The sequence below is a fragment of the Centroberyx affinis genome, unplaced genomic scaffold, assembly GCF_046629955.1.
Source record: "Centroberyx affinis isolate AG114_WGS23_722 - 3 ecotype Tasmania unplaced genomic scaffold, CSIRO-AGI_Caff_v1 ptg002127l_1, whole genome shotgun sequence".
Classification (NCBI taxonomy): Eukaryota; Metazoa; Chordata; class Actinopteri; order Beryciformes; family Berycidae; genus Centroberyx; species Centroberyx affinis.
In genome coordinates this window covers 119,994-143,301 of record NW_027280449.1, presented here as the reverse complement: position 1 = coordinate 143,301, position 23,308 = coordinate 119,994, and the positions used below count along the sequence as shown (strand labels likewise).

The window sequence follows — 23,308 nt, the reverse complement described above, 5'->3', positions numbered from 1 at the left end:
GGCTGATAAAATAATAAAAGTGGCTGGTGAGTTTAGAGGTGTACTGTCTGCTGTGGACCTCACTGCTGACACATACAACCATGATCTTGCCATTTCACTTTATTTTCTGCTATTTCACTGTCACTTTGTCACTGCAGCCAGCCTGGATATCACCGCCCAGAATCTTGAACTCTGTGAATTTTGTCGGCTGACCTCCTGAAGTATACCTTTCCGCTCTGTTTTAGGAGCAAGACAAGCGGAGTTGGTTATGAAGAAAGCCAGACTGGCCCTGGCAGTGGCTGTAATAAAGAACAAGCCCTCGGGTCAGAGTGGCAGAGAGCACGCCGAGGCTCTGGCCGGCCAGCTGAGGAGCCTGGATGAAGGCTGCAGGAACAAAGCCCAGCAGCTACAGCGGGAGGTGCTGCGGCTGCGACAGGAGCTGCTGCTCGCCAAGATGACGCCAAACACACAGAGAGCAGGTGGGTTCGTCTCCATTCACTTATGATGATATTAACAATAATAAGAATGTTAGTAATAATAATGGGGATGAGGATGATGGGTAGGGCTGGGTGATAATTCAATATTATCGTTTATCGTCTTTCAGTGGAATCATATCGTGATGATATGAAGATATTTTAATATTGTGACACACACTTCTTTTTTTTTTTAAAGATTTATTTTTGGCATTTTTTTTATGCTTTATTTGAGCGATATAGTGAGAGAGAGACAGGAAGGTATGGGAGAGAGAGCGAGGGGAGGACATGCAGCAAAGGACCACGGGTAGGATTTGAACCCGGGTCGCTGCGGGAAGGCCTGAGCCAAATGGTACGAGCCCTACTCGGTGAGCCACCAGGGCGCCTCTGACACACACTTCTGCTGTCTAAATTGATGATGACAAGCAAATTTTACTTAAAAACTCTCATAAAAACGAGGTATGGTAGGAATGTTATTTGAATATTTCTGTTTTGTTTGACATCACACCTAACATTACCATTCGGTTCAATGAGATGAACATTAATTTAGGGCTGCAACTAACGATTATTTTCATTGTCGATTAATCTGTCTATTAATTAATCGATTAGTTGTTTGGTCTATAAAATGTCAGAAAATGGTGAAAAATGTGGATCAGTGTTTCCCAAAGCCCAAGATGACGTCCTCAAATGTCTTGTTTTGTCCACAACCCAAAGATATTCAGTTTACTGTCATAGAGGAGGAAAGAAACCAGAAAATATTCACATTTAAGAAGCTGGAATCAGAGAATTTTGACTTATTTTTCTTAAAAAATTACTCAAACAGATTAATCGATTATCAAAATAGTTGGCGATTAATTTAATAGTTGACAACTAATCGATTAATCGATTAATTGTTGCAGCTCTACATTAATTTGATTATTTAACGTGATTTTGCATACATGAACCATATCGTGATATATATCTTGATATTGAGAAAAATCCTTATGATTATCATGATATTGATTTCAACCATATCGCCCAGCCCTAATGATGGTGACAAAAACAACAACAATACTACTTAGGGTTAGACCGATATACAGTACTGTGCAAAAGTCTTAGGCACATGTACAAAAACATCCATAAAGCAAAGATGCTTTCAAAAACAATGAAATGAAAAGTTTCTCCATCCATATCAAAGAAATGTACTATAAAGAGCAGTCTACTGACACGCCAATGCAGAAAACAAATAAACATCAAAGATACATTTTATATAAAAAAGCTAGGGTGCCTAAGACTTTTGCACAGTACTGTATATTCAATTCTATTGTTGAGGAAGAGAGATTATGTACTGTATGTGAACTGGGTGTTGTTGAAGAATTTTGCTTTTCGTTTAACTGTACGCTGTATGATGAATTAAGACTACCTGTACTTGAGACCATGCAAAACAAGAAACCTGAGCTGTTCTGGTTGGGAGATGAGGTAAAGATGGAATAGCTTTTCAGAGAGGAAGTATTCAGTGTAGCGTGGAAATTGAGAAGTGATAAGCTGTATGCTTGAAGGCAAAGTACGTGTATGTTTATTATCGCAGTGTTAAAGTTGATTAGCAGTATGAACTTGCGGCCTGTTCTGTTTTGTAGCAGCTTGACTTTTGAGTCTATCAGAATGTATGACTTATATTTGGTTGTAATTTGTTCCTGTTTCTTTTTGTCTGTTTTGTCTTTGTGTCTTGTAAGCACATATGGGCTGGGCACCATGTGGCATATGACACACAAATAAAATCATCAATCAATCAATCAATAAATCACTCATATGGGTTTGCAGGTATAAGGGACCGATATTGGCCTTTGATTACATATCAGATATCTGATACCTGTCATTTCATCCACCTCCGATATGATGGAGGTTCCTCCCTGACCACAGTTATATAAACAGTCAGTCTGTAAAACCTGCAGTAAAATGAAATTTTCATTGCACATTTTATTCATTTAATTGTTCAGTAATGTTTTTTTTGTAACTGAATTCTTTTTTTAAAGGCAGTAATGTGTCCCATTGAATCGATGTGGTGAGTCACCCTGCCTGAAAGAACTGCTAACCCTAAAATAATTTAATTATCTCTGGGTTTCAGTGGAGTTTTAGTGTCCCATGATGGTCTAAATGCTGTTTTACAGGCTTTTCCAAGAATAATAATTCTGGGGAGAAACACTGAATAATTGTACGCTTTTGGCATGAAAATGGAAACATTTAAAGATACTGAATATTTGTAGAAAATATCAGCTATCTGCAGCTTCAATACAGAAATCGGTAACAGTATCAGCCTCCAAAAACCCACACTGGTTGGACCCTAATACAACTGCTACTACTAAAGTTAACAATGACCAAAGGTAATGATGAGAATAAATCAAAGGCATAAAACACAGGGAGAATAGGGGCTCACTCACAGTGCAAAGGGATAGTGCAAGACATTCATTAGACACAAGATTATACATAACACTCTGCAAAGATGCATTCATCAAATGTAAGGGGTAATACAAGACCAGGTGGACACGAAGCAATCTGAATAGATGATTCAGCGGCTAAGAACCACCAGCTGCAAAGCCACTGATTATATGCCAATTTATAGATTAGATTAGTTTAGATGAGACGAGATGAAAATTTAATGATCTCTGTGGGAAAATTGGGTCATTTCAGAAGCACGGAACAAATTCAAGAGATTGCAGAACATATTGAGGATTGTACAGTAAATAAATTATTAAAGAGAAAGTGTCATGGTAGATTCACAGGTTAGCAGATGTTCAGTGTACAGATCCACAAATAACAGCATATACGCAGGGTGTGTAAAAGGTGTATTGTTGGCTGTGCATGGTTTAAATAGAAAGTTTAAATCTTGCTAGGCATTAATTCAGAGCAGCGATCCACATGGTGGGAAATAACCTCTATCCACTAGGTAAATGCTGGTAAATTTCTCCACCCTGCTGTGACATAAGGTTTTAAGTAGACACCAATAATTTCTATTTGTTTGGCTTTTGAAATGGTGAAAGTGGTGTATGAATTCTTGGATCTAGCAGCCACTGTAGCAGATGATTGATTCCTGCTTGGATTGACATGCACTCAAGCTTTGTCCACACTAATGCGGATAAATTTGAAAATGCCGTTTTCGTGTCGAAAGTTTACCGTCCACACTAGCGTTTTCACTAGTGTTTTCAAAAAGTTCCCTGTCCACACTGAACCGCCAAAAACGCAACATTTCTTCCATGGGCATGAGCAGGCCACTTGGGCTGGCTGCTTTACTCCATTCCACCAAGCTCTAGCTTTCTGCCAGCTTTCCACCACCGCCATTTTACAAAGGTTGTTGTTTACAGAGCGATCGTGAAGAACGAAGTCCGTTAGCAAGTTAAGTTTGTGAAAAAATACCTAAATCAAAAAGTGAAAAAGTGTCACGGTAGAGTTGTGCTTTGAGAACTTAGAGTTGTGTGAACGAGTTTGGGGCGGGTCTCCAGTCACAACCAGCATTCCTTGAGGCATTGAAACAGTTTATCCACTTGGGAGAGTGTTTTTGGAAAGCTCTGTTTTCTGTGGTCGGAGATGCCGGTTTAGTGTGGATGGAAGGCCAAAATAAAGATTAGTGTGGACTAGGCCCCACCAAAGGTCGGTGAAATTATCTTGTAATGTGAATGGGCTCAAAACGAAAACTGTGACTTGAGACCAGTCAGTGCCTGACAAGAATTTTTTGGCATGTTTGATTTGGTCGGTCCAGTCTGGGCAGACGCGGTCCAGGAATCACCGAGACTGAAATCTGACAGTTACCCTGGTATCAGCCATTGGGAGTTTAGCTCAAGGGGCAGTATGATATTTCTTTGGATCAGTGCCACACAATTTTCATTAAACATACAGTACAAGCATTTATATCACACAAAGTTAGAGCAGTCTAAAAAGAGAATGAACCAGTAGAGAAGTCACTTTTAACAACCGTTTCCACTTGCGTAGACATTTTCCATCAGTAGAGATTCTCACCTCTACTTGCTCCACTCTTGATAAATTATACAATTTTATTTGGAGGAATAAAGTGGCTCATATAAAGTGGTATAAAATGGCAACATGCCTAAATCAGTCCACAAAAGTATGCAACTACAAATTAAGTGAAAGCAGTCTCACACAAAATATTAAGTGTTATCACTGTAATAATGCTACTTCAAAATACATTTGAAATTTATATGCAAATTGTAGCTTCTCTATCATGGAGCAATAAATGATAGAACACCTAATTTGTAATTGTATTGACAGTGAACTGTTGTGGGCGAATGAGAAAAAATGTTTAAATGACAAAGTTGGGTCATGTGTGATCCCTGTTCTTCATGTGTGTGACGCCCAGTCTCACCCGTCGCCTAGTGTAAACGGTTTTCTGACCCGTCATTTTGTCTGAACTGCCCTCATTGGGCAACATGTGAACAGTCTTGTGGTCTGACCTGGGCTTAATTAATTATGCAGAACTGTCTCATGAAAAGCAGGTAGTCGGTCACATTTTGTATCTGAGTTGTCATGCCATCTAGGGCTGGGCGATAATTCAATATTATTGTTTATCGTCTTTTAGTGGAATCATATCGTGATGATATGAAGATATTTTAATATCGTGACACACATTTCTGCTGTCTAAATTGATGATGACAAGCAAATTTTACTTAAAAACTCTCATAAAATGAGGTATGTTAGGAATATTATTTGAATATTTCTGTTTTTTGTTTGACATCACACCTAACATTACCATTCGGTTCAATGAGATGAACATTAATTTGATTATTTAACGTGATTTTGCATACATGAACCATATCGTGATATATATCTTGCTATCGAGAAAAATCCTTATGATTATCATGATATTGATTTCAACCATATCGCCCAGCCCTAATGCCATTCTACATCAGGGTGGCATAGTGAGTAAGGAGATTCAGCCAGAGGACTCTGGTTCAAGCACCTATCGGCAAACATTTGCCCTGCTGAAGTGTCCTTGAGCAAAACACTAAATGCCCACCAGCTCCAGACCCTGACCTCTGGACCTTTCTGTGGAAAGCGGCAAGAGAAAACAGCATTTTCCTATGGGGATCGATAAAAGTCAGATTATCATTATTATATAACCATCATATGAAGACTTCATTTTCAAAACTCATTATGTCCATTTTGCATTTGTATTGCATTTGTGTTGTTAATGTGCCTTGCTGCGTGCTGAATTTCCCTCGTGGACAATAAAGTGAACTGAATTGAACCGAAGTGAACCATTCGAAATAAAATATAGAGGATCCTGAAGTGTTGTCATTCCCTTCGTAACTTGCTCTTCTTTGCCAATTGCCATCATTGGTTTTGATATTGTGCTATCAGTCATTTTGTAAGAGTAGGGGTCACTGTTTTCCAATAGAAGATACTCAGTATAAACGGTCAGAGTTGTAAACACTGCAGGCTTAACAGCGACATTTGTTTGAGGAACACACAGACCCTCCTAAATTGAAAAGTTCAAGGGCACCACAGTCTGTGAAAACAACCACTAATGTCCATCTGCACTTTGAATTGCGAGTTACACCCCAAATTATCTTTGTAAGTAGCATGAATTGATTTTTAGAAACACATGCCACCGAAATAGTATCAGTGTAGAACCCTCATTGGTTGCGAGTAAACTGTCACATTTTTTTTTGTTTGTTTGTTTGTTTGAACGGGGGGCCTGTATTCAAAAATGGCAGATTTTTGTGTCTGCCATGGATGGTAATTGGCAGAGCATGTCGGTACAGGAAGCTGGAAAGCTGTTTTCCCAGCCTAAAGTGGCATTCTGCTAATGAGCCTCTCTGTCATTAATGAGGCTGGGCATCATGGAGAAACACAGAGAAACAAGGTCTTTCAAATGTGTGAAACCAATGGAGGACCTCTATTACCCGAGGTAAACTGCTCTAAGAGCGACATGAATAATTGGAGTTTAATGACATAGCTAATTGGATGACATGAGGTTTAGTCCCAATGCCTAGGTGTTGACTTAAATCCCCAATCTGGGTATTTTGGGGTGGGGTATCAAGTCTGGTATACCGACTAATTTGGGACTTAGTGATGGGGAATAATTTTCGCTGGGACAGTAATATTCAAGTTTAATTTAGTCACAATAAGAACTTATTCTGGTCAACTGGGGGCTTCTGAACAGCTCCACTGGAACAGATGGGGTTTTTACTGCCTTGCTCAAGGGGGTTGATGGTACTAAATGTTTAAAAAAATAATGAATGCTCTTTGAATACAGCTCTACATGATAAGTTGATCTTGGCACGTCAGCAGCTCCTCTGGTGAGAATTCACAATGTCACTCTACGTTCGATTTTACTGCCGTTGCACTTTTAATGAGGTCAGACAACAAACCAGTGTGAGCTTATTGATCAGTAAACACTCATGACACTGCGGGCTGCTGGGGATCAAACTGTTTGGACACAGAAAAGTAAGATGTTTGGAATAAAACGCTGCATCTGCCGTTGTAGAATACTACAACGGGCTAATATAGCTGTTACGTAAAATGCATCACTCCCTAGGCGACATTACTATTTCGGCTGTTCAGTCTCGTGTTACGTTGGTTTCGTTCGAACTTGGAAAGGCAAACTCCAACACTAATAGCAATTAAAAGTGAATGTTTTACCACAAAAAAGTCATTACATAGAGCTTTAATTTCTCATGCTTTAAATCACATGTTTTTCAGTAAATCCGCTTGCTTAAAGGATAAGTCTAGTGTTTTTAATGCATTGCTTACCGTCAATAAATCCTATGAAAATAACAAAATCAGCAATGCGTTTGCTCTACTCCCGTTGCTTTCTGACTTCCCACGTACCATTTTTAGCCTTCAACCCGGAAGTCATTGGCTCCAATTGTAAGATAAAAACCTTGAAACACAGCTCACAAAGACATAGTTTACATTTTAAAAATCGCTAACTGTTACCACGAAAAGTCAGGCTGTTGTAGTTATTACCAAATCAAATTCAAATGGGAACAAATTCTTCATTACGCCGGGGACTATTTTCTGTGCTACGGAACTACTTTCCTGAGATCGCAAACATGTTAACAGCCGGCTTATTAAGTTGTTTGAGGAAAAAAAAAGTCGGTTGTGATGATGAAATATCATGGAGTTCTATGGCTGCTGGGACATGGCTGCATTGGGCACCGACTACATGGACGAGACTTGTTGCCAAAACAAAATCATTGCTGATTTTGTTATTTTCATAGGATTTGTTGATGGTAAGCAGTGCATTAAAAAACACCAGCCTTATCCTTTAATTGAACAAATTGAAAGGCAATCAAATCTGGATTTTATTAATGCATTCTGGATTATGCCTCAGTGTTTTCCTCTGTATTCATTCAGCCGTGGTTTGGCACCACAGCAAGAAAACAACCATCACTCCCTAGAGAAAATGTGAAATTAAAATAAGAGTACAATTTGGAACAATTTCCCTCTAAAATAACACGAAATGTACTCCTAATGCCTGCATGTTTATGGGTTTATTATGATAAAAAGTCTACAGAAAAACTGATTTTTAGAACAGAATCATAACAGAGAGTAAAGCAGGGACTAATACATAAAATTATATAGGAAACACTGTGGTTTTTAACAGGCCAGACTCTAAGTTGATAACTAACAAGGTCGATTTTAAAATAAGGTAAACACAGTGGCTCTCTCATATTGTGCCCTACTGACCACAGGGATCATGTTGGAAATAATGAACTGTAATTATGCACTTTTATGATGATTGTGTAATTGTGTGATTATCATTGTGACCTGCGTCTTTCAGTAACATGGGCAGCCATTCTGAATGGCCGAACTATTTGTGCAGTCTTTATGTCTCCTTTCAAAATAACTTTATATGTTACAATAATTTGGGGGGAGTTGTTGCTGCAAAGTGTTATCAGGCACAATCTTGATTTGCGTGGCCTCAAACACAAATGATTATTAGGCGGGAAAAATGAGATTTACATATAATTTACATATGCATGACCATGACAGGCGCAAAGAGGCTTTATTGTTTGACCAGTGCTATTAGGCACGCTTTCCACTCATTGTGCACAGTTAATGAATAGCCAGGTGTTCTCATTTCAACCTTCAACCAGCCTTTAGTGAATCTGGGCCTCTGTCTTTATTGTGATATCCTCAGTGATTTTACTGATGCTGAGCGTGTTTAAAGTCATCAAATAAGTCAAGTCCAATCATGTGAAATCTGACTTTGTGAAATCCTCCAGGTGATGACAACACCATGGACTTGTCGCAGGACCTAATTGGTCCAGTGAAGGAGCTGTGCAGTTTGGACCTGGACTCGGGCTGCGACACAGAGACTCTGCTTCCCACGCCAGACGCCGCTGAGCCCAGGACCAACCGGAAGCCAGACCCCCCACCTGCCGCCTCAGGCCCTCCACCGCCACTCCCCTCCATGCTTCTCCATATGCAGTTTCTCCAGAGCTTGTGTGGCCTCCGCCGGGTGGAAGGGAAGGATTACGGCCCGGCGGCGGCGGCGTGGCTCAGCCCTGATGGGGACACGCAGTCTTTGTTGGTGGATTCTGTGTGCCAGCTGCTCGACTCGGTGGTGACGGCGTGCAGGGACGCCCCCCCGCTGCCCCCCGCCGCCCTCCTCCTGCAGGCCTGCCAGGTGGCCGCCCGAGCGGTGGACCTCTGCTGCTCCCAGAAGCAGCCATCGCCACGGTTTGTGACGTATGTGGAAGAGTCGCTGAGGGAGCTAACTGGGATGCTGCTACACGCTGATCAGCTCAACAGGGTGAGTAATGCGATCGAGGGGAGGGGGTACATTTACATGCTCACAGTAGTTTCTTTATCTTCATTTAGCTGCGGTGGCCCACAGCTGGAAAATTGCCCCCACAGCTAGAAAAATGTAAAAACAAGGAAATTTCATCTGGGTTTATTGCTCAGGTGTGTAACCAAACACACCACCGCTGCATTTAGGTCAACTTCCTCTGTGATTTTTTGACACTTTAATAACAGTGGGGGGTGGTGATGATAGTTTTGGTGGGTGTGTGACCTAATTTCCATATATCATGCCCTGTCGTCTCGTGGTCTACTGGTCTGACCATATTATTATTACATTGTTTCCCATACATAGGCTTATTTGTGACACAATATTGGCACAGGCCGCCACAAAATCAAAAGTTGGTCAGTATATAGAACTTGATCTAAAGCGCTGCACGCTGCACATCACGTTATATATTCTCTGTCACACCAGAGACTATTCTCGCTTTTTTTGATTGTAAACTCACCGCACACACATGCCTTTCTTCCACATCCGCTTGTGTGAGAAAGAGTAGCTAAAAAAGTAGCTTTGTACTCAATCTGACAGAGCCTCCCGTTGTGAAAACAAAAGTGAAACATAAAATTCCACAATTTGCTCCAAAGTCGCAAGTGTGTGTAAAAGGTAAGTTGACACTTTTTTGTTATCGGAGATGTGTGAAACTGCTCAGCACTCACATAGAGAGTTTACCAGTGGATTGTACTGGACACTGCTGTCACTGTAGGTAAGTGCAAGTAAGGCTACACATGCCAATACCAGTGTATCCCGTTATCCCATTTGGGCTTCTCATAATAGTAAGTAGAGCTTATCCAGGTTACTCTAAATGGGATAATGTTTGAGGATGTATTTTTCTTTTAATGAAACATTGCTATCATTGCTTTCTTGTATAACACTATAGCACTGTTCATTTTTAAAAAAAAATCAACCTTCATAATGTAGGCTATAGGCTGAATACCTTTTTACCCTTGAAATAACATTGAGGAATTTTCATTACCATGTAGAGAGGAGAGCAATATTCCTTATTAGCAGCTTTAACCTTCATTCAAAGCCCACTGAGCCAGTACCAGATAAAATGGCCGTTGCCTTCACACCTGATAGTGAAAGTCAGTCACCCTCTCAGTCATGTTACTGTCATGATAGGGCATGGCCAGCTGGGATATGGAGATGAAAGTGAAGGTGGGTTGACAAGGATGAAGTAATCACATCTGGCTGTATCTATACCCAAGTTAGATGGCTGCAGGTTTGTCTCGCAACAACTGCAATTTCCGCTCTTTGTCCTCCTCCTAACAGTGAAGAAACTGGCGCATTTCCAATCTAATCTGGTGATGTTTTACAAATGCCAATGAAACTGATTATAGTGGTGAAGAGGCTTTAAAATAATGCAAATTTAATGAGGGAATTTCCATTAACACTGCACCAATCTGTCTCTTACAGGCTTTAATGCCCCCGTAGAGGCAAGTTGTCTTATAGCACAGTTTACTTACAGTCAGACAACGAATCACAATAATGTAAATGAATATACAAAGGAGGAATGGCATTACTTTAGATCGTTACTCTACGTTATTGTCTGTAGAGGGGGCATAATCATCACAGTCTCAGAAGTGATGAATAAAACATGTTGGGATTGTGTGAGCCATGTTCCATCGTGATTTAAGATTAAGAAAAGGGAATATATTTCTGTTCCATAGGCAGGTTTTTCACAAAGTAAAGCCTAGTTTTGGTTTTTTGGTTTTTGGGAAGAAATTGCTTCAGGGATTCTGTGACTTGCTGAAATCTTTGGTCGTGTTTAGGCATAACGGTAGATGAATAATAGCCAGTAGTCAGTGCCACTGATAACTGTTGTCATTTTCACATGTCCGTCTTCCACCTTCACACTGACTTGACTGCCTACAGTCAAGTATTAACTGCTCACACAGTAACATAACAGGTTCCCTAAAAAGTGTGAGCCCCCTGAGGTTTGTATTTTTCAGAAAGTGCTATTCAGTAATAGGCGAGTGGCACATCTAATCATCTCTGTCATGGATGGTAGCCTCTGTGACAGACACACTGTAACAGGGGTGAATCTGTGAGACTCCCGGGTATTTTGGTACTAAATTTATGCGCACTGTCCCACCTTTTTATCATAGCTATATTGCACCATATACAGTGAGCTCCATAAGTATGTAGACAGAGAAACCATCGGATACTCTTACACTGTTAGATATCTTCAATCTGTGATGTTCACTGCATCGAGGGGTTAATTTGTGGTAAAGCGTTGTAATTTAGTTTTTTGGTGAACCCACTTTCCCTCAACCTGCCTTGTCTGCTTCTACTTCAGTTAGTTGTTTCCTATATTTCCCAGAATGCCTTTTGACAACCCCCAGAGAAGGGGCATGGACTTGTTGCTTTCAGTCAAAGCTGGGCATATGGGCATAGAAATAGCTTGAAAGTGTAATTATTCAGTTGTGGGTTAAACATGTCTATGATCATGGCCACGCCCCTTACTCAAAACTCAACATGTCTTGTGGCCGCATTGCATTCTGGTCTGTTGGTGGAGAAATTGGTCTCTCTGCCTCCTCTATGATGGTTTTCTTCCTGTGTGGTTGTTGACGGCTCTAGAGAGATTTGATTTGACTCTGAGGGACTGACACAAAAACCTGATGTTTACACTGTTGATGTTTTAGATTTTTAAAGTTTTCTGCTGTCAACCTCCATTGTAGTTGCACTGGAAATACCTCGATGTGACATCATGTCGTCTACGTTTGGCCAGTTATTCACGGGAATAAGAAGTACCTTGCCAATAATTGTTTTTAAAGAGTGTTGCGGTGTTTTAGGGTGGATTTCTCCTTTAATGGTATGAGGCCATACTGTAATTATATGTGAAATGACACAATGACTATGAGATTTAAGTTTTGATTTAATTAGCATTTTAAGCCATATCAGATGAGCAGTGAAAGAACTACTGCCCTTTTTTTACTTGGTCCCTCCTCCACATTTCAGCATGGCAAAAGTATTTGGATGGATCAAGATAGTAATTTTTAGTTTGTAGTCAATAATTCTCTCTGTTATGTCTTCCAAATGTCTAAAACCCATAAACAGCAACAGACTATTAATATCTTGTTTTCAGCTTCACACTCCAGCCTCTTTGCAATTGATTTTATCTCTGCGAGAGGCTTCTCAATGGCTGAAAATACCCCCAAATTAAAGCTGACAAGCTGCACTTTAACCTCATAGTCATCCTGTCTTTTCACATCCAGAGTTATGAGCACAGAGTCAAACATCATTGTCTCACTGTCGATATACATATGGATCTCACTGTATGGATTGACCTTACATTTGTATTTCAGAGCAATGTGTGGTCATTCACACACATTTCTGCTCTCTGCTAGAACTTGAAGTTCCCCACCACAATCACAGTTTTCCATGTAGCTAACCTACTTTTCACCATCTGTGTTCATACTTCTCATTAAAAATTTACATTCCATATAACTTGCTCAATTATGACACCGAGTATGACTTTGAGGCATACCCGTTAATGAACTCTCTATATTTCTGACATTCAGTGAAGAATCGTTCTGCCAGTCAAGCTGATTGTTCAAGACAATTCAGATTCGGAGGGGAGGTCAGGGATGAAGGGCAGGGGTAATTATAATACTGGAAAGGCTTCTCACTAGATCAAGGAGCGTCAGAGAAAACAATGTGACACTGGACTAATCTATTAAACACGCCGATCAAAAACAATTTAATATTTATAGTGGGATAAGATTGTCTGGGATATGGTGTCGTCATAAAAGTTTGACTGGATTCCCACTGTATATCCTGGTAATTGAGGATATGAAGTGAGGAGCTATGTTAGTGACAATGGGGTTTTCCACTGCTAGATCAATAAACTCATACTACTAATATAGTACTACTCAATTACTACTACCACTACTATTACTACTACTAGCTAGCTACCACTACTACATCAACCAGTGATGCCCTTGCTAGTAAACAACAAGTTATGTAAGATCTGGAAGGTTAGCAACTACTTACATCTTCAAATATATAATGATTATTCAAATTAGTGAATAGATTAGTATTACAGTAGTGAATAGAAGAGAGTGAACCATTCCTTAAAAAGGAATGAGTGTGTTTGTGTCCAACAAGACAGCCTGAACTATATTGGGAACCCTCGAACTTGCCAATGCATAGCAACCAGAGAGACAGAAGAACACATCAATCCTTCAGGATGATGTCTCAGCAGAAGAATAGTAACCAGAGACAGTCTGGCCCCATCAGCTCCCTGAAAACTCCTCCTTAGTGGGAGAATGCCTGACAGGGATGCTATTTTGGAAAACCCTCCAAGAGGTGTAAGAGGGAGAAAAGGGGAGAGAAAGGGAGAAGAGGAAGAGGAAGACTCAAGGGAGGGCTGTGTAACGACCACGCACCTCCCCCCCTGGAAAACGATCCCGCCTGATTGTTTTAATATTTATTTATGCAAAATAGATAGTGGGGGTCATTCTTTTACTGTCTTGCATATAGTCTGTTTTGGATTTATCCCCAAAATCCAGTGTCAAATTATCATTTCAAAAGCATATAGCTTTATTTGTATTGCCCTGTTTATATGCCTTGGGGCCACTGGGGACACACACTTAGAATACAGCCTCAAATGCTGTGTCAGCCAATTCTGTTTTTATTAGCAAATATACCTTGATGTGGCCTAAGAGCCGGGCAAGAAACAAACTTTGTCCACTAGCTAGTGGCTGGTGCATCCAAAAATCTGCCACCAGCAAGAGGGTAAGAATGTATAAGACCTCCAAAATGATGGGTGTTTACCTGACAAAGAGGCTGGTGATGAGTAGACAAACCTATCAGCCAGAGCCAATAATTTGCCAGCATTTGACTGGTGGTAATTTCCCAACCTGGGTTCAGTCAATTTCCAAATCTAGGACATCTTGCCTGGATAATAAATAGATCAATGTGCTGCATATAATTGAAAACCAGGAAGCGTCCTTTCTGAAAAGCAATTGTGAGAAATGCCAGTCAGTCCTTTCAGACTAGCAGACGTAGAGCAGCGATACTGGCAGAGCAGGACACATTTTAGCCCATCATATCACAGTGGCTCGTAAATCTCAAAATTAACCAGCCATTGCCTTTTATCAGCCAATCAGATTTATGGAATAGGACTTCTGAACAATGTTTAATTGCCTGCCAAAGTGGCTGATAGAGCACCAGCAACAACTTACCTGCATTTGGCTGGTTATAGGCAAGAGGGGAGACTCTGATCCAGTTATATTTGGCGTGAATTGTTGAGTTAAAATGAGGAGGTGCCGATCACAGGGGGAGTGTAGCCAAACAATAACGCTGTAACTCTCTTTTACATGACATGCCATTTTTCCGGCATGGAAGTGGAAAGCCAGTGAGCCGTGGTGTCCATGATCGGCTGTGTACATGAATCACAGGCAGTGGAAATTAAGGTGTAAAAACTGGAGATGGGAGGGCAAGATGCAGTGCCCTTGGCGTGGGATGAGGATGTGTTTTCAAGACCAGACAACCCTTTAGTTCCGCTCCATTGTAACACAATGACGGGTAAAATACATCTTACATGCAAGCCAGGCCTGAAGTGATTTTATTATTATTTTTGCTGGACTGCCAAGCGTGGCCGGCCAATAATAGTCTTTGTCCCTAACTGACTGACTGACTCACTCCCCATTGTTGAAGCGCGCGTGCGTGACCCATACATAGCGTCAAAATAAAAAGTTGGTCAATGTATAGAAATTGATCTCTAATGCACCTGATGTGCACATCAGGTCCTGTTTGTCATTTGGCGATACACAGACCAGCAGACCAGTAGCCTTGTACTCAATCCAACAGTCTTTTTCTGAGATTTGTAAAACTGCTCAACACTTAGTTAACATGAGTGCAAAGACTGGCATATTGCCCCAGTTTACCATTGGATTGCACTGGAAACACTGCTGTCACTGTAGGTAAGGTCAAGTAATAAATCCTATTGAAATTCACCTGAAAATGTTGCCCTACGTCTCATTGACTTTCAATAGGGAAGAAGTACTGTATCTTACCTACATGAAGTACCATAGAGAGAAAGTCATGGGTCAAATGTTTCAATTCCTGACAGACAATGTTCCTCTCAGGCTGCATTCGCGATCAGATTTTTATCCTTTATTTTTACCAGGAAAGGTTTGCTGTGATCCTTTACGTCGCTGCCACCCCTGTTTTGACACAACGTTGTCTGTTTTCCTCTCCATTATGCATGTATGAGAGGAACCAGTTGTATTCTACTCATGCTTGGATGATACAGTCGCTGAGTAGAAGATGTGAGTCTGGTAATGGTGCCCTATCTGTCAATCTGTCAATTTGTCAGTCTTTGGATCATTTCCATCCAAATTATGTATTAGGATGCTGCTCATACAGCCATGCCAAGCAAGAGGTTTGGGTCTTTTGTACATGGTTTACAGCCTTTGACGGAGAAGCAGTTGGAGGATATAAAGTTGTGTTGGACTGTGTGTGAAAAGCTTTTTTAAAGGTATCATCAACATAGTGAAATGAGGCATAGACACATCACTGATTTTTTTTCGTAGTCACTCAGGATGCATTTTTCATGGGATTGGAAAGGATATTTGTCCTTATGTGTACAGGCTTGTGCCAAGCAGTAGTTGCACATATTTTTTAGTGTTCGTTTTAACTTGCTTACTTCATCAGGACTAACTCAGATAGTGTCAGGTAAATTGTTAATCACAGGAAAACATTGAAAACTGATTTTCAAAAGCTAAACTCAATACAGTCCTCAAGTACCTCTTGTCCATTTGTTCCAGCTCTACTTTTGTATGCCAGATCCGCTTAAGGGCTACACACCTCATGCTAGTCCTGTTCAGGTAGATCAGTTAATACTGCTCAACCAATCGGCATTACGTCCTTAATTAGATCAGATGTACAAGAGTAAAGATGGAATAAAAACTTGCATGTAGAGCTGTACTCTTTGGCCTGAGATTCATATCACTATATATAATATTTACCTCGATAATGATAAATGAGACAATAATTTGTTCATTTTTCTAACAGTGCAGAAATACTACATTCACCATTAGTGTCATGAATATAAAAAGTATGCTTTTATTTTGAAGGTAAACCCCCCTTACTTGGGTCTTATTCGGTCCATCTCTAGCTCGCTTGACACAGACGGTTCTACACTAGCTCTGCTACTTTGAAGCGCGACTCTCGGTTTAATTAAACGTTCATGCAAAGTTTGATACTTGACAAATGTACTTACCGAACATACCGACATGTAGAACATCGGTGAGAAAGTGCAAAATAGACCCATCTGGCACACAAAACATACAATAGATGTGTTTGCACATCCATGTTTTTGGCCCAGTCCTGATGTGTATAGTAACATGTCTATGACTGTAATTAGAAGCAGTAGTTTGACCATGCTGCATTTTATTTTAGCCGCTAGGACACCAATAGGTAGAGAAACTGTCCTGTAACAGAAGGGTCATGGTTTGGTCCCTGCAACAGCCAGCGTGTCCTGTTGAAGTGTCTTTGAGCAAGACACTGAAGTCACTCTTTGTAAGCATGGTGGGAAATTACCACCAGCTGAATGCCAGTCAATTCTAGCTGTGGTAAGTAACCCACCGTCATTTTGTGGTCCTATTCTAAAACTCTGGCTGGCTGGTAAAATAGTGAAAGCGGCTGGATAAGAGTGCTCTGGAAAAGGGCGTCAGTGAAATGCCTAAAATGTAAGTGTGTTTCCATCTTGAGAAATGATGCTGCAAGCAGCTGCAATTTACCCAGCGGCGGGGTTCAGAGCCATTCGAGTCCTGCAGGAGAGCTCTCGTGTCTGAGTGGATCTTCTGCTCCGGCCCTCTTTGCGATGGCTCTGTTTCTGAGACAGACCTGGAGGAGTCGGTACGGTCTAGGAGGGAGGAGATTGGACAAGATGAAGAGCCCAGACGATGAAATTGCAGATCCTGACTCCCAAGCGGCGTCACTCAAATGTCACTCTCCTGCTGTGTTCAACTGCAGACATATTTCATGTAATAACCTTTTGGAGAGCGGCACAGTTTGGTGCGTCTGGCTGGCCTCATATAGCCTCACGCCTGCCTCGTCTTACCGTGTCATCCTTTTGTCTGTCGGAAGAACTTTTATTACCTCCTCTTATATTGCATCCAGCTCGCCTGATTTGTTTTCACTCCAAACAGAACGCTCAAGTACATCTTTTATCACTCTATTAATTTCTCAATGCTGCCTTTCAGTGTTAGTGTTACAGCATAAGCCTGTAAAAACCGAGAAATGGGACTGGAAGTAAAAGTAGAGCTCGGTTGTCAACCGAGAACCAACTTAAAATCCATGTTATTACATTTATATGAGACAATTTTTATCAGTTTTAATATGTCTAACTTAGTTAAAAGACAGCGGTTAATTGGATTTGTTGTCAACAGTGTTGGGAATAACGTGTTACAAAGTAACGTAGTACACAAAGTAGCGTTACTGTAATTACGCTACTTTTGGCAGTAACTAGTAATGTAACAAATTACTTTTTCAAATTAATAACGCAATTACAATTACTGAAATTTAAATGGGCTTGTTACTCGTTACTGGATCATCCGGTTTATGATCATCCGACTTTACGTGGCGCAAGTGAATCAAAAGACTACCAACCTCCCTGGAGACTTTATTTCTCAAAAGCGACTAGCGACAAATCTGGCATCTTTTTCTGACCATGGGAAGCAATGTTGATGTATTGAATCCCAAAGCATTTGCCAATAAATTGGTACGGCTGATGCCAGTTTTCTCTACTTGCTTGTCTAATCCAGAAAGTCTGATGATCAGAGCGCTTCCCACAGCAGGGGCTGTAGGATAGGGTCCACTTGTAATTGTTACCGGCGTACGCCGAAACTGGCCCGAGTGGGCGGAGTCAGCACTTATATTAAAACGGGCTACTCCGCGGCGTGCATAACAAGTACAGCATTATATATTGATATGCAAATTATCGTATGACATCATCTGGCAGCCAATAGCTACTTTCCTTGGAAAGTGATATCATCATAGTGATAATGGGTACAATGATAGATAAAATTTGACAGTTGTCTTGTCCCACACTAAAATAATATAGCTATGTGTAATAAGAGAATTGAAGCAGACATAAAAGTAACGCAAAAGTTACTTTCCCTAGTAACTAATTACTTTTATTATGCAGTAATTGGTAAAGTAATTAAATTACTTTTTGAGAGAAGTAACTAGTAACTGTAACTAATTACTAATTTTCAGTAACTTGCCCAACACTGGTTGTCAACAGCATAAACTAGGCAATACAAAGGAAAAATTGCATTTTGTCTTTTTATCTCTGTGGTTCCAAGCAAACAACCAAAATAGCCCACCTGATCAGGCTTAAATATCAAACGGCAGCAGCTTAAAGGTGAGAGAGGCAGGCTTGTGACTGTCTGCCTGTTTGAATCCTACAGCCTGAGAAAATATGGTTAGAGGAATTGAATAAGCAACATTCTCCCTCTCTTCCTCAACAGTTTCAAATCATAAAATAATATTTATCTTATTCTGTGATAGGGTAATCATTCATGTATTTGGCATTCACAATACCAAGCCGGTTTAAATGCTTTGCTATCTGTCAAGACTCATAGAGTGCTTCTCTTCTGCTCTTTTACAGTAAAAATAAATCAACTCCTGGCTTGATATTAGAGAATGTAGTAGTTACTCAGGCAGATGGGTGATGGAGCAACTCACTGGTTTTCCAGAAATTCCCCTTCCTGAATAGATTGACTTGAAGAGGGTTGACGCCCATTTCATTCTGATATTAGATCTTATATTATGTAGAACAAAATGATACTCAATCAACAATATTACAAAATGAGCCCATAGAGTTGAGTTTGTCATTTGTTGCTATGCTTCTATGTGCTGCAGTCATAAAGAAACTTTTTCTTGTGTAGAAGTGAACTGAACACACACACACACACACACACACCCACACACACACTCACTCACCACATCACGACAACCTCAGTCATTCGCACACACAGTGTACAGTTATGTAATGTGAAACACAATAATAAAACAGTATGAAATGAACAGTCAATATTTTTTTGTTCTTTCCAATTCGGGATTGGTAGCAGAATTTCAATCAACTGAGTTACAGATTTTGTACTTTCTGGGTGCTATGAACGTAATATATATGTATACAATATATATACACACTACCAGTCAAACGTTTGGACACACCATTCATATGTTGGCATCAACTTCACTATTTATATTTGTCTAAGAAAATTTCAAGCATTTAAGCAGAAGCCTTTACATCAAAATGGCTTTAAGACAATGAAAAAACACAGTACATTCAATCAGGTGTGTGTTTCCAAACCTTTGACTGGTAGTGTATATAAGGAAGTGTAAGAAGGAATCGACTATAGTGAAATCGTATTATTCCTCTCCTCAGCTCCAGGTCGAGGAGAAGCTGATGGGGTGTCTGATCGTCCTGGGAAGGAGCGGCTCGTCCAAGTCCTTCCTCATCCGTCACGTCCTCTCTCAGATCAACGGCCTGGCCGAGCGGCTCTGGCAGGCCTGCCAGGTAAACACAGACCCGCTGCCTCTCCAGACCCGCTGCTGCATTCTCATCGCTTTTTCTTCCTCTGCCTCTCTCTCTGTCTCTCTGTGTTTGGCTCTGTCTCTCCCGCTCTGTTTCTCTCTGTGTGCGTTTCTCTCGCATCTCTTCTGCTTTGCTGCCTCACGATTACCTGCTGTTGCATTCTTTCTGTCTCTCTCCACGTTTCTGCCCCTCTCTACCTGTCTGTCTCTTTCTTTCTCTCTCTCTCTCCCTCTCTCTCTCTCTCTCTCCCTCTCTCTCTCATGATAACCTGCTGTTGCATTCTCTCTATTTCTGTGTTTCTCAATTCAGTGGATTTCAGTTAGTTTATTGACATGACAAAGCAGTGTCCAAAATGTAAAATTTCAACAAACCGGTTCATGCATTCAAGCCATATTGAGATGATGAATTACTGGGTTTCTCTCTCTGTCTCTCTCTTGCTTGTACTCCTTCTCTGTTTCGCTCTATCTTTGTTGGTTTCTCTCTCTTTTCTCTGTTTCTGTGTTTCTCTCTCTCTCTCACTCTCTCTGTCTCTCTCACTATATCTTTCACCTCCTCCTTTTCGGCTTACATCACAGTCTGCCTTTGTGAAAGGCTTCAGGTGTAAACAGTTTGGCCTATTGAGTAGTTTCTATGGTCACTTCTGTACTACCAAAATCAATACTGCGTCCCAGCAGTTTCCTTCCTGCCATGTATTCAAAAGCCCTTCAGTAGCTTTGACGACAGAGTCACAGGAGAGGCGAGAGCAGCATTTGCCTGGCCAAGAACCCCTGGTGTCAGTCCACCAGGGGCGTCAAGCCGCAAGGGGTCCTTCGAAATTGAAATGTGCAAAAAGGGAAAAGGAAGCAGATGATTTTACCCTCCCTCCCTCCTGTTGAGCTCCCCTCCCTCCTGTTGAGCTCCCCTCCCTCCCGTTGAGCTCCCCTCCTCCTCGGCAGGGCCAGTCGTGCCCACTTGCATCTATTTTTCTCCTTCCCTTTTAGTCAGGCCTCTTGAATTGAGCAAATGCAAAAGGATAAATTCCACCGCTTCATTTTCCAGAGCCAAGTTCAAGAGAAAAACTGAGCCTACTGTCCACTCCAAATATTAATAATGTCATACAGCCTTGCGCTGCTGCGGAGCTGTCTTGTCCAACAAACCAGAAGTAATGGACAAATATAAGCAAGGATCTGAAGATTCAGTCCACCACAAACTGTCCGATAGAAGTGGATCACTGTCATCCGCCTTGATGCATTCAGAGGACCTGTAATTGCGCACTTAATTATCAGCTTGTTGGCTCAGACCACTCTTAATGTGGTGGTTTGACATTTCAAAGCACTTGGACAGCCATCAGTGTGCCCATGGAAACGGCTTGGAATCTCAAGCGCCCCCCCACCCCCTTTGTAATTTATATTTTCTTTCAAGGCTGAAGAAGGGACGATGAAATTGCTTTTGAAGACTGAGTTTTGAAGGGTGTTTGAAGACTGAGCAACTGGACCGTCTTATTAGCTCGTGGCTCCATGCCTGCAACTCTCTGTGAATTCCTTCTCTCAGAGGGAGAGGTCTCCTTCAGGCTGTCTTCATGTGTTAGCTGCACCGCCCCACTCTATAAAGACATTGAAAAAGGTTTCATCTATATTAATCTCGCATAGCCACTCCTCCGCCTCATGCTCAACTTCTCGTCAGAAAATATTCGATGACGAGACCTTGTGGAGCCGGAAACGGCACCTCTGGTTTGTTTTTCTGTCCGGGTAGAATTAGTTTTACCTGAATTTCGGTCGGATTAGGATTTTCCATTCGAGGCAGGGATTTTCTTTTGTTATGGCCAGACACCTTGACTGTAAAGCGTTGCGTAAAACCCTGGCACAAGAAGGAGACCTAACCTGAAGACAGACCTCTCACAATTTGATTTAAGACACAGATTAAGCACGATGCAGTTACTCAGTAGTACAACAGCTGTGTAAAGGACAGTGCGAACAGAGGGTTGGAAGCTGCTGATTTGCACTTCATAACAGCAAAGTATTGACTCATCAGATCGTCACCACTGCTGCTCCTTTCAGAAAAGGCCAGTTCGCAGAAGTTGTGTTACTGTGATTACCTAGAGCTATGAAGATTGACTGAGCACAAATGCTTTTCTCCTGCAGTATCTTGATTCACATTCAAATTGTTGGAAAACTGTGGTTGTTGTTGATTTAGTAATGAACAGTCTGGACAGCATATATGTATTACTTCCATAAATTACTAAGAGGGCGTATCATTACTGTCAGATTCCAGAATATGTCTACTGCACAAAGCATTAGTAATTTATGAATTACTTGCGATCAATCCACACGGTACTAAACTTGACAGAGGATGTTGGAGTTCACTGAAAAAGGTAAGTTATTTCCTTTTTCCTTAGTAACTATTGCTCCCACTGGGATAGCCGCTCTGTAATAAACATAAATAACTTTGATCCACACAGGATTTAAATCAGTGAATCACTCTGGTACAGCACCAGACCTCCTCTAGGAATACTAATGCCGTATGGACAGGGCTTTACAGTAGGTAATTTCAGCTGTAACTTTTACCAGGGAGAAAATCACTGACAGGTTAATTCCAGACGGCATAAAATTTCTGGGGCCCTGAGGTAAAAAATATTGCTCACTGGATCTCCCCTGGTAATAGTAATGATGTCCGGAGAGGGCTTAACTAGGATTAATTAAATTATAGTGAAATTAACCTATTCCTCATTTTGCCGGGGATCCCCTGGAACCCACTCAAACACCCTCTGGGAGTCCCTGGATCCCCGTTTGGGAATCACTGCTCTGGGCTACTGCTACACCCACTACCAAACTCTGAGCCTTCATACACTCCAGGCTCAGTCAAAGCCACAGACAGCAGTTCCCTGTCTCTGCTCTGTGCCAGCAGTACCAGACAGCAGACTGAGTAAAAACTCTCTCTCATTGATGAGAATTTTCTTTGTGTGAAAAATTGTCTCGCCAATTAGATGAAAAATTGAGTAGGTGAGTTCTCTGTGACTACCTGCACACACATTTCTGGTGAAAATTCAATGCTAAATGTACATTTGCTCCTGTACCATATGAGTCAGTATGTACTGAATTACTACAGTATGTAAGTTATCAATGTGTCTATGCAGCAGTGTCACCAAGATTAATTCCTGTACATTTATTGTATTTGGGGCAGTGACTCTGACTCAAAAAAAACAACAAAAAAAAAACAGTTAACTGGCATCATTTATTAGGCAGCTGTCATCAATGTAGCATCTTTTTGAAGTATTTTAGTATTGTTATACTGCCGTATGTATAAGCATTGCAATGGTGTGTGGTGGCATCAAGCTTTGAAAACTAGAATCTTAAAATGAATACATATTTTACAGTAGATTTTGCCGATACCATGTGCCAGTTTTTGCACTTTTACATCAACAATTATAACTTTGCTAAAAAAATTATCCCATCAAATAGCATCCTCCCTCTGTTGTTGAAGTGTAATTAATCTATAAACGTAATTTCAATATCAGCAGTATCA

At 40.9% G+C, this 23,308-nt stretch overlaps 1 protein-coding gene across 1 annotated transcript in view; it reads left to right on the top strand.

The window, feature by feature from the left end:
* The first annotated feature begins 247 nt into the window (after nucleotides 1-247).
* mei4 (meiosis-specific, MEI4 homolog (S. cerevisiae)) overlaps nucleotides 248-23,308 on the top strand; it is a 57,408-nt gene continuing 34,347 nt past the window's right edge. The window contains exons 1-3 of the mRNA XM_071531759.1: nucleotides 248-458; nucleotides 8,675-9,204; nucleotides 19,658-19,789. Coding sequence (XP_071387860.1) covers nucleotides 248-458; nucleotides 8,675-9,204; nucleotides 19,658-19,789 — 873 coding nt within the window. The remainder of the gene's footprint in view (nucleotides 459-8,674; nucleotides 9,205-19,657; nucleotides 19,790-23,308) is intronic.